Source organism: Andrena cerasifolii, chromosome 1 (assembly GCF_050908995.1).
Source record: "Andrena cerasifolii isolate SP2316 chromosome 1, iyAndCera1_principal, whole genome shotgun sequence".
Lineage (NCBI taxonomy): Eukaryota > Metazoa > Arthropoda > Insecta > Hymenoptera > Andrenidae > Andrena > Andrena cerasifolii.
The window spans coordinates 22,421,325-22,435,255 of NC_135118.1; the positions used below are offsets into that span (position 1 = coordinate 22,421,325).

General features: G+C 42.9%; 1 protein-coding gene and 2 long non-coding RNA genes across 3 annotated transcripts in view; 2 read left to right on the forward strand and 1 right to left on the reverse strand.

The window, feature by feature from the left end:
• LOC143370306 (uncharacterized) overlaps positions 1 to 13,931 on the forward strand; it is a 458,422-nt gene that overhangs the window by 438,595 nt on the left and 5,896 nt on the right. The gene's annotated exons all lie outside the window — the stretch shown is intronic.
• LOC143370302 (uncharacterized) lies at positions 15 to 13,912 on the forward strand. The gene is made up of 3 exons (XR_013085593.1): positions 15 to 395; positions 11,656 to 11,780; positions 12,422 to 13,912. It is a non-coding gene; the product is annotated as an uncharacterized LOC143370302 (long non-coding RNA).
• On the reverse strand, positions 460 to 5,921 carry Achl (La ribonucleoprotein translational regulator Achilles). The gene is made up of 3 exons (XM_076814925.1): positions 4,485 to 5,921; positions 3,571 to 3,895; positions 460 to 2,658 (listed from the first exon to the last, which is right to left on the reverse strand). Exons 1-3 carry the CDS (start codon positions 5,235 to 5,237, stop codon positions 2,096 to 2,098), a joined length of 1,641 nt encoding a protein of 546 aa, XP_076671040.1. The 5' UTR covers positions 5,238 to 5,921; the 3' UTR covers positions 460 to 2,095.

The following is a 13,931-nucleotide window of genomic DNA, read 5'->3' on the forward strand; positions in this document are numbered from 1 at the left end:
ATAAAGTGACAGTTTTATTTTGTAAAAATTTTCCAATGTTCAAATGATATGATACTCGATATATATCGAAACGTAACAATTATCGCTTGGATGCTATTTGCAACGATGAAGTTCCACCATCGAATTTAAGCATTTTGTGTCGTCGAGTGTTGCTATTATTGTTGGAGCGTGTAGAATACCAAAAAAGGGCATTATTTGTTTGACTCGATAAATGTGTGTTTGACTCTGTTGAAATAAAATAGGAAAAGAAGCAACTGAAATGAAAAAAATGTAACGCAACAGCTACCTCCGTATGATTAAATATAGCACTCTGATTTTATTATCACTTTCGAAGGTTCCGCTGGAAACCAGAAACTCCGCGGGTGAAGGTGGAGCTAGCTTCGAGAGAACAACTTGTGAGTCCTTTTTTAAATTGCAAATTAAAACAGATTAACGAGAAAGATATATTAGAAGACAAAGTGAAACCGTGATGTAACATATCAATATATTTCTTTACAATGTTTATATAACGCCTGATATGTATATTGTCATAGAATTCGCGAAACAATCGCTCTTATTGCTGGTTGAGTATCGTAAACAGCTCACTACTTAGAGTCTGTTTAACATAGGCACATTCTACTTAGGATTCCGAAGTCTGTACATTATTCGCCAATATCACAGGACCTCATGATCGAACGTTCTTGTATATAACACTTAATTAACAGAAACGGATAATAATATGCGTTGCTTCCGACAATCCTTTTGCAAAATCGACGTCTTATCACAATTGCAGAACCATTACAATCCTACTATATACATTTCTATTTGTTGTTTGTATAAATCACTTATTGCTAAATACGATGTTATAGAGAAGATAAATACGTTCTCATAAATATCATTAATTACATACACTTTCAGCGGTCAGGGGCACCCCCGAAATTCGAGGACTCGAATACACCCCGCATAATGAAACACAAACGTCGAACCCAAAGAAACGAAACGATAATCGCTGCAGTACAGAACGTCAATACGTTTGAACGACCACTCTCGTCACGCACCTAATGCATCTTCGTTTCTTGTAACATGATGCAAAAATTTATCATTTATCACTAACAATTCACCAATCTTGACACCATCATCTGAGATATCATTTTATTCTACTTTAAGTAAACCATGCTGATCGCACTCCAGAAGTCACTCGTCACACGAAGCCCCCCCAGTTCCATTCATTACTCTGTCTGGAGGGGCATGCAAATTGGTCACCGACGACCAGAACGGAGAATAACGAGGTATAGCAGCTGGAAAAGGTACAGCGAGGTGGTAAGGTGCTGTAGCTTGAAAAGAAAGATATTCCAAGCGTCTGCACAAAGGCATTGACGAAAGTATGAGAAGACAACGACGCGAAGCTTCGATCAGAGCTGTTGCATTAAAGTATATAAGTTTATATTGCAGCTGGAAACTATAAGAGCGATCGAGCGCTTGTATCATTGGTCATCTCTTAGGGGCCGTTCTTAAATTACGTAAGGGTAATTTTGGCGATTTCTTACCCCCTCCCATCCCCAGGTATAAGAATTCGTAAGATTTGATATTGCAACCCCCTTCCTACGTAATACTTTTTACATTTAATTTTTTCAGTTATTCAAATTCTTTTAAAGGTTTATATAATTCATTTAACTCGGTTTCGGGAAATTGAAACTAAAACTACTTTTCTGGAACATTAACGATAGAAGTTGTATTTATTGAAGATTAGATTAAAAAATATTATGTAAGACGCTACTTGACTCCCTCCCCCTTTGTAAGAAAATGTAAGAAATTCGCGACCACCTCCCTCCTCCTCAAAAATTGCCTTGCGTAATTTAAGGACAACCCCTTAGTAAGCACAGTTCTACTCGCTGCTTCAGTGTAAACACTTTCATTATAAAACTGTAGGATGTATTTCTACGCTTCGCTCTAATCACCGCTCTGATCTTTATCGCAGCTCCAGCGATAACGCACCCTTACTCGATACCGCTGTATGGTTCAATTACGACCTCGCTGTACCTTTCCCGGCTACTGTACCTCAAATATCACCAGTTAATAGTCTGCATCAAAGAGTTTCTCCAGAAGTGATTGGTATCTAGCAGGTGGGTTCCATGTGTGGTGACATGGCGTTCATTTTGGGCGGTCGGCCGAAGCCACGCGTGCCGTCCGGGCCGGAGGGCATCCTGGTCACGTTCTCCGGCAAGTGCGTGAACGCGATGCCACTGTTGCTCCTGGGTCGGCAGAAGCCACCCTGCTCGGAGCCTGAAGAGCAGAGGGACAGCCTCCTGGCACCTGTGTCGAGGCCGGAGTCGCGGCTGCAGGAAGACAGCCGCCGGAAGAACGGCCCGTAGTCCGCGGACCCGCGGCGACTGGAGTGGTAGCAACCGCCGTTGCACTCGGAACTGGAACTCGAGCAGCAAGAGAAACGTCGATTCTCCTGGTAATAGTAGCTCGGCGGATAGGCGGGATGACAGTAGCCGGTCTCGGAGCCAGAGGAACAGGCGGAGTAACGTCTGCCAAAGTTTCCTGTCTCCGTCCCGGAACCGGAACCGGAGCCGGAACAGGAAGACAATCGACGGAGGATGAAGCCGTTCTCCGAGCCAGACACGGAGCAGGAGGACAATCGGCGGGACAACCATGCATCGGGCGAGGGGGGTCCTGAAAAATGCAACTGAATCTGTGGATTCTAGAAGTGATATTTTTTATTCGTAATTCTGGTAACTCGGGTTGTTGCATAATTGGGGTTTTATTGAGACGGGGTTGTGAACGGCACCAGTTTGATAGCTCCTGACTGTTATTATTATTATTATTATTATATACGGGAAAAACCCTTTAGAGTACATAATATACAGGTGAATACAAGTTAGATTAAAACCATCCGCGAACTACAAAACAATAAAACGCTACAGCGAGGTTGAAAGGTTATGCTAAGAGTGGGTCAAACAATTGATTCCGAAAAGAATTTTGAGAAGTAGAGAACAAATCTATATCCTCAAGACACTGATTGACCTCCTCCATGGCACGGTTTATGGGGTCAGCAGTATAGTGGTGATATTCCGGTATCTTTGGCTTAAAGAGGGGTCTCAGACGCAATGACTGGTTCAGGGGCGTGAAAACGTAACGATGCAACGAGCTCGTGATAATTAATCTGGCCGTGAATAACCCTATACAGGAACATCAGGTCTGTTGAGCCTAGCGAGTGGGTTAAGAACCCTTTCTGAGATTTAACACAAACGCGAGGTGGTGAGCTTTCAAGAGTTTCAAGATCAAATCACAATGCCTTCAAGGAACTCGTACTATCTAGTATTTTGAATTCTTACGCGATTAGAACGAACAAGCGTGCGTCCCGTTCGTAAATGTACTTATAAGTATCTATTGATTCAAATGATTCTAATTTCGAGTGAAAATCTTTCACAGGAACCTGGCACGTGATCGTTCAAAGTTTGCAGTCCAACACCCTAATAGAATATAAACAGTAATCCGCAGGCCTGAGGCGACACTATTCGTTGTTTTTGTGTCCAGGACAAATCCTCTTCCTAGCGAGAAATGAAAGATTATTTTGCACTGTACCTTGGAAGGGATGGCCCGGGTAAGCGTGATACATCGGGTAACCGTGAATAGGCTTCTTGTGTCTGGCTCTTCCATCTTCGGTTTCAGATCCACTGGCGCAGCTCGAGGAGTTGTAAGCTTCCTCTTTGGCCAACCTCGTCAGGGCACTTTTCTTCGCCGGCTGTTGTTTCCTCTTCTTGTCGCTGGATTGTTGCAGCTCGAACACCTTGGCATCGCCCAAGGTCATCTGCAAAGCGACACGAGCGCACGCGGAATCCGTGAACTCGACCATGGCGCACTCCTCGCTCGATGCCAACTCTGGCCTCTTAGCGATTGCCTGTCGTACCTGATAATCACAAGCATTGCACACTCTCATTCATCGCAATTAGCGGCTCCTCAAGATAAATTCTAGAGGATAACATCTTATTTCCTAAATACTCTTACGCCAACGTTCTGAACACTCTGAATGGCGTCGGCGTGTTTTCACGCCGAGGGATTTATATTCTGTTTTGCGCGTTTTTCACGTGTTTCATATATTCTACGAGGTATCGAAAATATTGTCCGAGTGCCCCCGAATGTTTGCTCGAAGCGAGTTAAGAAGCGATTGCTTGGAAAGGCCTGACCGACTTCAGGGGGCATTTCTCAAAACATTGCGCCGCTCAAAGCATTACGATATCTCTACTTGAATAACAGCGGCGGATTTAAGGGAAAAGGCTTGAGTGGCAAACGTTCTGGGACACCCAGTATACGTAACAGAATTACAAATAAATTTACGCGAGTGCGGCATGAAAAATTATAGGAAGTAAAAAAAATATAGTGTTTGGATAAAATCATAATTTCTTTTTTGGCAGATGGGGTGGTAACTACTCTGGCGGTAACTGCTCATCGGCCGCCAGTTAAATCCGCCACTGTTGAATAATCGAGAAGGGTGTTACCTCAGCTGGTGCAGGATGGCCAGGTCGAAGAACCCTGATGAGCGCGATCTCGCCGCATGGTCTAAAGATTTCAGCGACAGATTCGACCGACAACTTCTCCACGGGCAGCCTCGCGGCTAGAATCGTTCTTGAAGGAGTAGTCTGATCAAAGAGCGGCAGAGGATCGACTCTGCGTAGCTTGGTGCCCTGGGGATTCACTTGCAGTCTCTTGGATTTGGCCAGAGCAGCGCCAACCACCCTCCAATCTCTACTCAGGTGTTTCACCCTCTTGAAGCTCGAGATGAGCTTCAGAGATACGTACCCCTCCTTGTTCCTCTTCACGTGTTTCAGCAAGAACGCGTCCTTAACGATGTTTTCATCGGAAAAGTAGAATTCCACTTGGGCACATATTTTCTCCGCCAATTCGTCGCTTGGTGGAAGGAAATCGTCCTGATCAGCTTTACTCCCATCGACCGGTTCCTTCTTCTGCTCCTCCTTAACGACGGCTTCCTCCATCGAGTCCGCCCCCGAGTCGCGATCGGAGCTCTTCTGCTGTTTCGTCGCGCTCCTCGATTTCCTTTCGTTATCGGAGCTGCCGCAGTCGGACAGATCAGCTTCGTCCCCCTTCGAGCCTCTCCGATCGAAGGAAAGGCTGACATCGCTGTCCACCGACGATATACTGTCCCGTGTGTCGGACTTCTTCATCGGCGGCGGTGAGAATATCAAGCTGCCCACCTGGTCCCTAGACTCCTGCTGGAAGTCTACCTCGTCCATGGTCCCGCGCCTCGATCTTCGCGGGAAGCCGCCCAAGTGTCCGGCTTATCTGGGGCTCCAATCGCTGATCGAACACACAAGATCAATCTCGCGCGCCTGTATCTTCCGAATTAATCCATTTGAAACGTCTCGAGCCACGGTGTTCCGCCCGGTTCCTACCTCAGCCACGGCTCTGGCCGCGCGGCTAAACGGACATTGTACCCTCCGCGATAGAAATCGGCCACCAGCGAAGTGCCCGAGAACAGAACACCTTTGCCTCCAAAGCGATGCTGGATAGTTCGTAGGATCGGACCGATCGCTTCTTCGCCCAAGGAAATGTCGATTGCGACGATCTCTCGCGTCGCCGATCCGACGCGTTTGGCAGCACCAAATCAAATCTGCGGAGACGGGTCGGCAGGTCTATTAAACGAACCGATGGCACACTAACGATCCTTCGGAGTGGGAAATCGCGGAGGACGAGTGATCCTAATGCGGATAGGGGGATGGGTAGGGGTAAGGGGGTGGAGGGGAGGGGGCAAGTACCGCGGGGGTTATGGCGACCCGACGAAGGGGGGAGGAAAAGAGGAGATTAAAAGAGCCGATCTTCCCGCTCTGCTTGGGAATACATGCTCGTTCACCTCGGAGGGGGAGGATAGTGGGGGGACGTTGCGCGATTCGTGACAGTTCGGGGAATAGTGGCCTTCCCGAACAGGCGTCCACCTCTTTAAATACTTTCGCCCGCGGGTCGCGCATGCGTGATTAACTTCACCGGGACAAACCAACCCTGAGGTCGTGACCTTCCTAAATACCGGTCAAGAGTGAGACACCGGGAAGATAGGAATCGCTCGAAGGGCACCCGGCTAGGACCTTGGGAGAGTAAAGGCCTGCAAGGGGGTGGGGCGGGCGAATTTGTAGGGAAAGAGGGAGGAAGGGACGGATTTTTGTGCAAAAATCAGTCGACAGTGAGGAATTAAATTATTATCGGGGATTCGTTTTATTGCCTCATGCGGTCTTCGTTTTTGTGATTGGCCGTTCTCATTTGTGACATATGTTTGCAAGCATAGATTTTCCAAAATATTGACGCTGTTTGCAGACATCGACAGGTTTCCTTCGGTTTATTAATACTGAGAAATAAATGATAATTAGGCTTGTAAGATCGCCTGAGTTAATTAAATTTGAGGTTCGCTTGTGAGTCACGTTAAAGCCATTTTGCTCCCGGCACTTGAGACGGAAAATTATTGAAGGGTATCTAGAGCTAAAAGCTTGAGAGACGTAGTTGGAATCTATGTATCTTTTAACTCAGCTGCTCAGTTCTGTTGATGTCAGTAGAGATATCATTCGAGATAAATTTTTAAAAACGAACGGACTTTAACTATTCAACTTTGCTATTTAGAAAACAATACAAATGCTATCTAAATGTGATAGTCACTTCTAATTTTTTATACCTGTACAAGAAGATTTTAAGTAGATATATCGAGAACTATTCCATTTGATAAAAAGTTTCACACTTGATGCGCATCGTGGACCACCGCTAAACCACGTGTCGCAGAGCGTGCTAGATATTTATTTATCTAGCTAAATCAAAAAACATTTAGAAGATACCAAACCTTGAGGAGATTTCAATGGAAATACTATGCAAACCAAAATTTTATTCAATCCTTCGCACAGGGAACTGAGAATCCATAGCTCTGTGCCATCTAATAGCAGCCACGTATTCTTGACTAACTCTATATCCGAGCAAGACTTTATTACGTCCAAGAAAAAGAGCCTAGAATATGGCTTTCCACTCAAGGCTACATCGTTTCGCATGGAGCCGAGATATGGCCTGCTTAAAAAAAAAAGTATTGTCTTTTATCCAAGGTCGCTTCATCCGCGGCCTAACAACTAATAGTTACGTTTAACATCAATCCATATTTCTATTACCTAGAAGCGTAACGCGAGCAACCTGTCCCTCAAATACATTATTGCGACCACTTAGCATACTAAGATAAGAACCTACCAAGTTTCTAAGAAAATTAAATCAGAAAAACCAGCCATGCTAAAGGTAACGCACCAGGTAGTTACCTAATCGCGTAGGTAATTAATCGGCGCAACAAATTGCAATCAACAGAATTCACGAATCTCGTAAAAACATTGCTGCTAGCAAGCACGAGTAGTTAGAATGGAAAATACAGTAGGTATATCTACTAACAACTAACAACCACTCACCGAAAAAAAGAAAACTGTTGTCCGCCGCAATATCTCGCGCGATGAAAGAGAAGGGCTCGAGGAAAGCGAGTGGAACTGGCTGGAAGAAAGAAAAATGATTTTCATTGAGGATCGGTACGCGGAGCCAGTGTGGTATGAATGGGAGGGACGTGCGGCTAGAAGTGCGACGCGAACTCCTCGACTACTTGGGCCTAGTCTGCGTGTCTCACGGAAGCTGGGACGTCGCGGCGACCGCTACAGGAAGGAAGGACTTCTTTATGGTGGTGGTGAAGCTCAGCAACCTCGAGGAGACCCGCCGGGCTTATTCACAAACGCTTCGCATTGCATCCGGACGCTGGCAGCATAATAAGATATGGGTCAAGTGCGGCTGGTACCATGTATGGCCGTACCTGCGGCGGGGAAGGACGAACATGTGCGCGGGTTATCGTTGTCGAATCGAAAGGGTTCATTCTCTGTCCTCGTCCTTCCACCTCTTCGTCTATGTCAGATACCACCTGTCCGACTAAAACTCGATCTTCGACGCGCCTGGACACTATCGGAGTAACATTCTTTCGAATATTATTTTGACCATTTTTTAACAGTTGTTCATGTGTACCGTTGACTGGGAGCAACGATGGAATGATACCTACTAATACCAGTCGATTCTGAATTAATAGAATCGACTGGTAGGATTACTAAGTTGTGGGCTATAATTTGAATTATTTAAGTTTCACTTGTTTGGGAATAAATAATGTGTTTCAGTGGTTTTTTTTATTTGTAGGGTAGTTTTGAAGTTAGGACTTGGAGAATATCAATTTTCGAAAGCTACGAAGGCCTGGCTGTTAGTAGCTGTCTATAGGAGGAAGAGCAAATGCAGGAATCGATAGTATTATAAAAAGAAAAAAGGAATTGGATTAACATTTACGTAAAAGTATTTGAAGGATCGGCGCATAACCCTGTTAGGTATGGCTTCAGACATTGCGTAAGCTGTCGTTCTGAACCTTTCAGCGCGTAGATTGTTCAAGCAACGCCCTTTCTGTAAGATCGTTATTGCCTGGCTCTTGCATGATAATCATTGCAAATTCGACGGCTTTCGTTGCGATTACGAAAAGGGGGGAACACGAAACAGAAACGAGCTCCGTAATACCTCGTTGCGTATAATCACTCGAATAAACACATTATCACTTATACCTCTCTTACTGTATAAATATTCTTGCAAGATCTATTGCAAAAATACGTAGCTCCCTATTTTGGTCAATTATATCATTTTATCAATTCCATTGTTATTTTGGTAAATTATATCATTTTATCAATTCCACTGCTATTTTGGTAAATTATATTATTTTATCAATTCCATTGCTATTTTGGTAAATTATATTATTTTATCAATTCCATTGCTATTTTGGTAAATTATATCATTTTATCAATTTCATTGCTATTTTGGTAAATTATATCATTTTATCAATTCCATTGCTATTTTGGTAAATTATATCATTTTATCAATTCCATTGCTATGAAAGTCTGAACGTAATAATATAAATAAAATATATTCCACACTCTAGTCGGTATAATGTTATTAAATTTTTATTTGAAAAAGAGAAGCGTTACTGGTGTTTGCTAAAGTTAGACTTATACAACGAGGTCTTCCGAGGACTAATGCGCTTCGAATCGACGGGGGTTTTAACGTGGCTCTGTTTAACATTAACAATCGCACAGGTGGCGTATAAATGGAGAAATAAAGTTCTACGCTCGGGTTCATTCAAATTCACCATACGAGCTGGTGTCTGCGTTTAGTACTCGATGCGTGCTTCGAGCGTTCAACAACCCTGAGGCGATATTTCAAAAGAGCACCTTTTAAAAGGCTAGCAACACAAGCAGAATGCAGAAACCCGTCGGGAATAATATTTGTAACGACGAGATATGCATATTATAATGGAAATAATTCACTGTACTCATCGTAAATTGGCCATTAATTCTCCCTATTAAATGGATTCGCGTGATGCAACGCGATTACTATTGGCACTCCGCAATCGTCCCCTGTCATTAAAAAAAAAAAGGAACAAGGAATTGCAATGAATATATCGTAAATATTGCGACACTATGCCTGCAATCATTGCAGGTCCTCGACTAAAGTTCTAAGAAGATTCTACGAAATATTGATCGAGCGAGAATTGTATCGGAAAAATTTAAATCCACATCCAAATTCTATTGTATAGAATATTCTTTATACAGAGAAGTTAATATACATTTCACATCGCTGTAAATAAGCGCCGGTGAATTATTTAAGAAACATGACGGACGAAGATCAAAACGCAACGATACTTATAGTAAATAAAGATTTACTTAGCAGACGCTCTGCGATCACTGGCTAAACGAAGAGTAGCTTAACGATCGATGTGCAATTGCAAGAGGATGGATGTTCAGTTTCATGATTGATTTCAGAGGCGTGATTATTACGCAGGCACCACGCCGCCGAGCGATAGATGAAAGTCAAACAATGTTCTTGCCTATTACGATCAATTGTAGCTGGAGGTATTCGCCCCGAGGGGTTCGCCAAACGTTCTATCGCCAGAAGCGAATATTGGCAATGAATGACACGAATAAAAATAATCATATCCTGTTACTAGATGGATTATATCGAGTGATCTCAGTGGGTACCATAATATCGTTGCACATCACCGCGACGGCATATATGCTGGAACGATTTCTCGGTGCTATCACACGTGTTAATAAAATATAAATTAATAAGGCGAGATACACGAGTACAAAAAAGTGGCAACTATTACACTGACTATAAAACCCCCTTATGGTTATTGTAGATCAGTGGCGAACTCAGGATTTAATCTTAGGGGGAGCCCAATCGAACGAATAAAAATATATTTAATGCAAATTCAATAAAATTCATTAGGGGATTATACAAATTTATTTGAAGCATAAAATCCAGTTCTCCTTTCTTTTTACAAAGATCTTGAATTACTTCAGTCGTGGCTACAGTAATCTCCTTTTTCTTTTTCTTTGGGGTGTGCCAGAGCCCCCTGCCCCTCCCCCGTACAATTTATTCCCGAGTTTTGCTCTTCAGTAAAATTATGGAAAGTATCGTGCGAAGGAAAGATTAATCGGCCGTCGGTTAAAAGAAATCTGAAATTGGTTTATCGGTGCGCACTTCATTTGCCGTGATAAAATTTCCATAATTAATGACCAGTGTCGCGCTGCGGATTAATTATGTGCAATTGCTAATTTGATTCCAAGAGGAACGAAGACGCTGATGCTAATGATCGTGGATCTATCGTGGCCTCTAGGAAGAATCTTAAACGCGGGCGAGCTTTTTCTCTCACACGTGTCCTTGTTAGGCTTGGTGATTTTAAATAACAATTCAGGAAGGCCCATCCTTGTCGGCAAATTCCCCATCTGAATTCTCAAAGGAAACACGCCCGTGACGGTGACCTCGCACTTCATCATTGCGCGTCACTCACTGTCCGACCTTTGTCGATCTCAATTCGCACGAAATCACTCTGGCTTTCCTTAGAATTTTACGAGTCACGAGAAACGGATGAGCCTGACTGATAATCGAATTTTATAATCGTTCACGAAACTCGGTGTAACTGCTTGAGATACTTAGGAACGTTTTAGATCACATCTTGTGAATATAATAGTATGTTGTAATACTATTTTTAGGAAATATAAAAAACTTACTTTGGCAAAATTAATTAGTTTTAAGTTAAATAATTCTGATGCTCCATTAAATCCCGAGTCTTTAGACGAATTTTTGAGCTTCCGAAATATTCTAATCTCTGAATAGAATCTTAGACATTTTTTGATACAATAAATTATTCAATTTATACAACTACCCTGGATAATAATGCATATATCACTGTGTGTGTATATAAGTATACCGTTGTAATATATATGTACATTAATACCAGCGTAATCGAATGAATTGAATCCAACGAAAGATAAGAAGACGATAAAGCTGTGAAGCCTAAAAAAAAATTGATCCGAATTTATATTAGATTTATGCACTCTCAGAGCGTGGACACTTAAAGAATTTGTGATCCCAATTGAAATAATAGGGCAGGTAAAATGGTAATATCGTCCGCAATACCTTTTTCCATTGTCGAATAAAATAAGAAATCGGATCGTTAAAAGTCAAGGTAGTGTCCGCGATTTGTTTTATTTCTTTACTGGCCCTTGATGTCAGCAACTGGTTGCCCAACACTTCATCTTGCTTTTACATGTCACCTTTCTTTTCTAGTATGCGAGCCACGGAAAGATCCATTTTAATGACCGTGCCGAGCAAAAAATTGTAACAGTATCTCGTGCGTCTTCATCGTTCTTAGCCTTCGAAGTATTCCAAGTGAAATGAATTTTCATGAAATCGTGAGTACAGATAATCTTGCTCGCGTAATCGCGATTTCCTTTCATTGATTCCGTCACCGTGATTTATTGCCGCCAGGGAACCGATTTCATTAACATTATCCCAGTAATTAACGCAACTTTCTTCCTCGCAGATAGTAAATTTATACAGGTACTTATTACTAATTAATCAGTAATTAGACGTAATAATACCAATCGACTATCAGTACTTAACAGTAGCGCACTCAGAATTTAATCTTGGGGGAGCCGAGTTGAACGGATAACAATATTTTTAATAACAAATTCAATAGAATTCATTAAAAATTTACTTAAAGAACAAAATCCAGTTTTCGTTTCTTTTTACAAAGCTCTTGAATTACTTCAGAACTGGTTACATTAATCTCCTTTTCCTTTTTCTTTGGGGGGATGGTGCACCCCTCTGGGTGCGCCATCGGCATTTAAGATAAAAAGTAACGAAACCCTTCGATTATTTAAAATTCCCTTCACCTCTCTATAATCTATATTTCCATTAATTCAACATTTAATTTCAAATCGCCACTCCCTACTTCGACCTGAAATGAAAGTTCGGCTCTGGCAGCTACTTAGGGGTGTCGCCTCCCCTTTTCTGGCCAAGTGTCAATATTAAAAGCAATTAATCGACGCAGAAGTGTACCAGAAGGCGGCGAGAGAAACGTGGACGCTCGGGGTGCTCCACAGTTCGCCAGCGTTCGCGACTTGAGGGCGGCGATTCCCTGAGGCGATTCTCGGTGCTCCGAGCAGCGTCGTCTTGTTCTGCGCGCTGGAGACGGGAGCAGAACTCGAACTGGGTCAGGGCAGCGCGCCAAATGGTTGGATCAATTTTATTTTAAATTTATCAAGTCCACTTCGGCTCCACGGACACGCGTGATCAGTTCAGATTTCCAGACTGTGCATACCGATTAAAATGGTACCTTGCCCGTGTTACGCGAACACTGCCAGTCCTTCGTCCACTCTCATTTCTTTTTCCACGCTTCACGATTCCCCTCGCGGTACACATCTGCGAATCCGTATCACCGAGCCGCGGATTAAACCCCGACGAGGGTCGCTTTAATAATTGTGCCTTTCAAAAAAAAAAATGACTACTGAAATTAATAATAAAGTGCCATTAATGTAATAATGGGGAGGTTTAATTTGAAATAAGATTTGGGGTGTCGATATATTGGAGAATAGTTTATGCGATCTGCCGATCATCTCAGCGGTCAGTTTTGTTTTTTTATAGCAAACTGAAGGCGAGGTGTGATGGGAATAGCGTCTGCTTATCGTGAATTCTAATTGTGCTTCTTCGATGAACCTCGAAACCAAGGAACGTGGTTTTAATGTTACGTTATAATCCGATTTGCAGGAGGAAGTCGCGTAATATATCGCACCTGCTTCGGGGGACCTTCCGCTGTCCTTCCTCTTCAAACGGAGAAGCATTGAAGTTTCCAGATAAATCTTCAATGCAATCGAATCGTTTTATTTTTCCTCTCATTGTTCTGCCGTCCGTGGTTACTCGTGATCGGCGGATCATCGTTTACTAAGGCCGTATATCTTTTACTGTAATCTTTCGTTACAACGTCCACGCATACTATCACGATAACAACTGACAATTAATCACAGATTTATTTCCCCCAGTCCCACCATAAATGGGTGAATTAATAATTACGACATTATTATTTCTATCTCCACGATCTCTGTTCTTGGCGCGAGCAATTAAAATACTATACTTTTACTCAATTAGGTACATGATTGTGTGAAAGTATAGAGGATATCAAGCAAGGAGAATCCAAGCCGAAAAACCTCTCTGTGCTAATAATTTTGTGATTCACTGTATATCTGGTAACCGATCGCACATATTAATCAGAGGAAACGCGCAATGAACCACGTGGAATAACCGACAGTGGAGAACCACTGGAACTGTGTGAGTCAGGCAGAGTAAGGTCCAGTGTAAGGCCCTGGGGTGATTCGCCTAGACGGCCATGACCATATTACAGGCCAGAGGCCCCCAATACCAGCCAGCAAGCTCACTTCCACTAACAATCGGCGAAATCGTTGCCTGCAAATCACTTCGCGTGTTTACAGCAATAGAACTCCAGTTCGCAGCCTGAATTTGTTTACGCGACTGCGTCGGCAACTACGTTTATTCCAACTTCATTT

What these genes read in the sequence shown, in the direction of transcription:
- Achl (XM_076814925.1), bottom strand. Translation starts at nt 5,237, where the DNA reads ATGGACGAGGTAGACTTCCAGCAGGAGTCTAGGGACCAGGTGGGCAGC. An exon ending in GCCATCCTGCACCAGCTGAG is followed by an intron (nt 3,896 to 4,484) that starts GTAACACCCTTC and finishes TGTGATTATCAG; the next exon opens with GTACGACAGGCAATCGCTAA. An exon ending in CCCGGGCCATCCCTTCCAAG is followed by an intron (nt 2,659 to 3,570) that starts GTACAGTGCAAA and finishes TGCATTTTTCAG; the next exon opens with GACCCCCCTCGCCCGATGCA.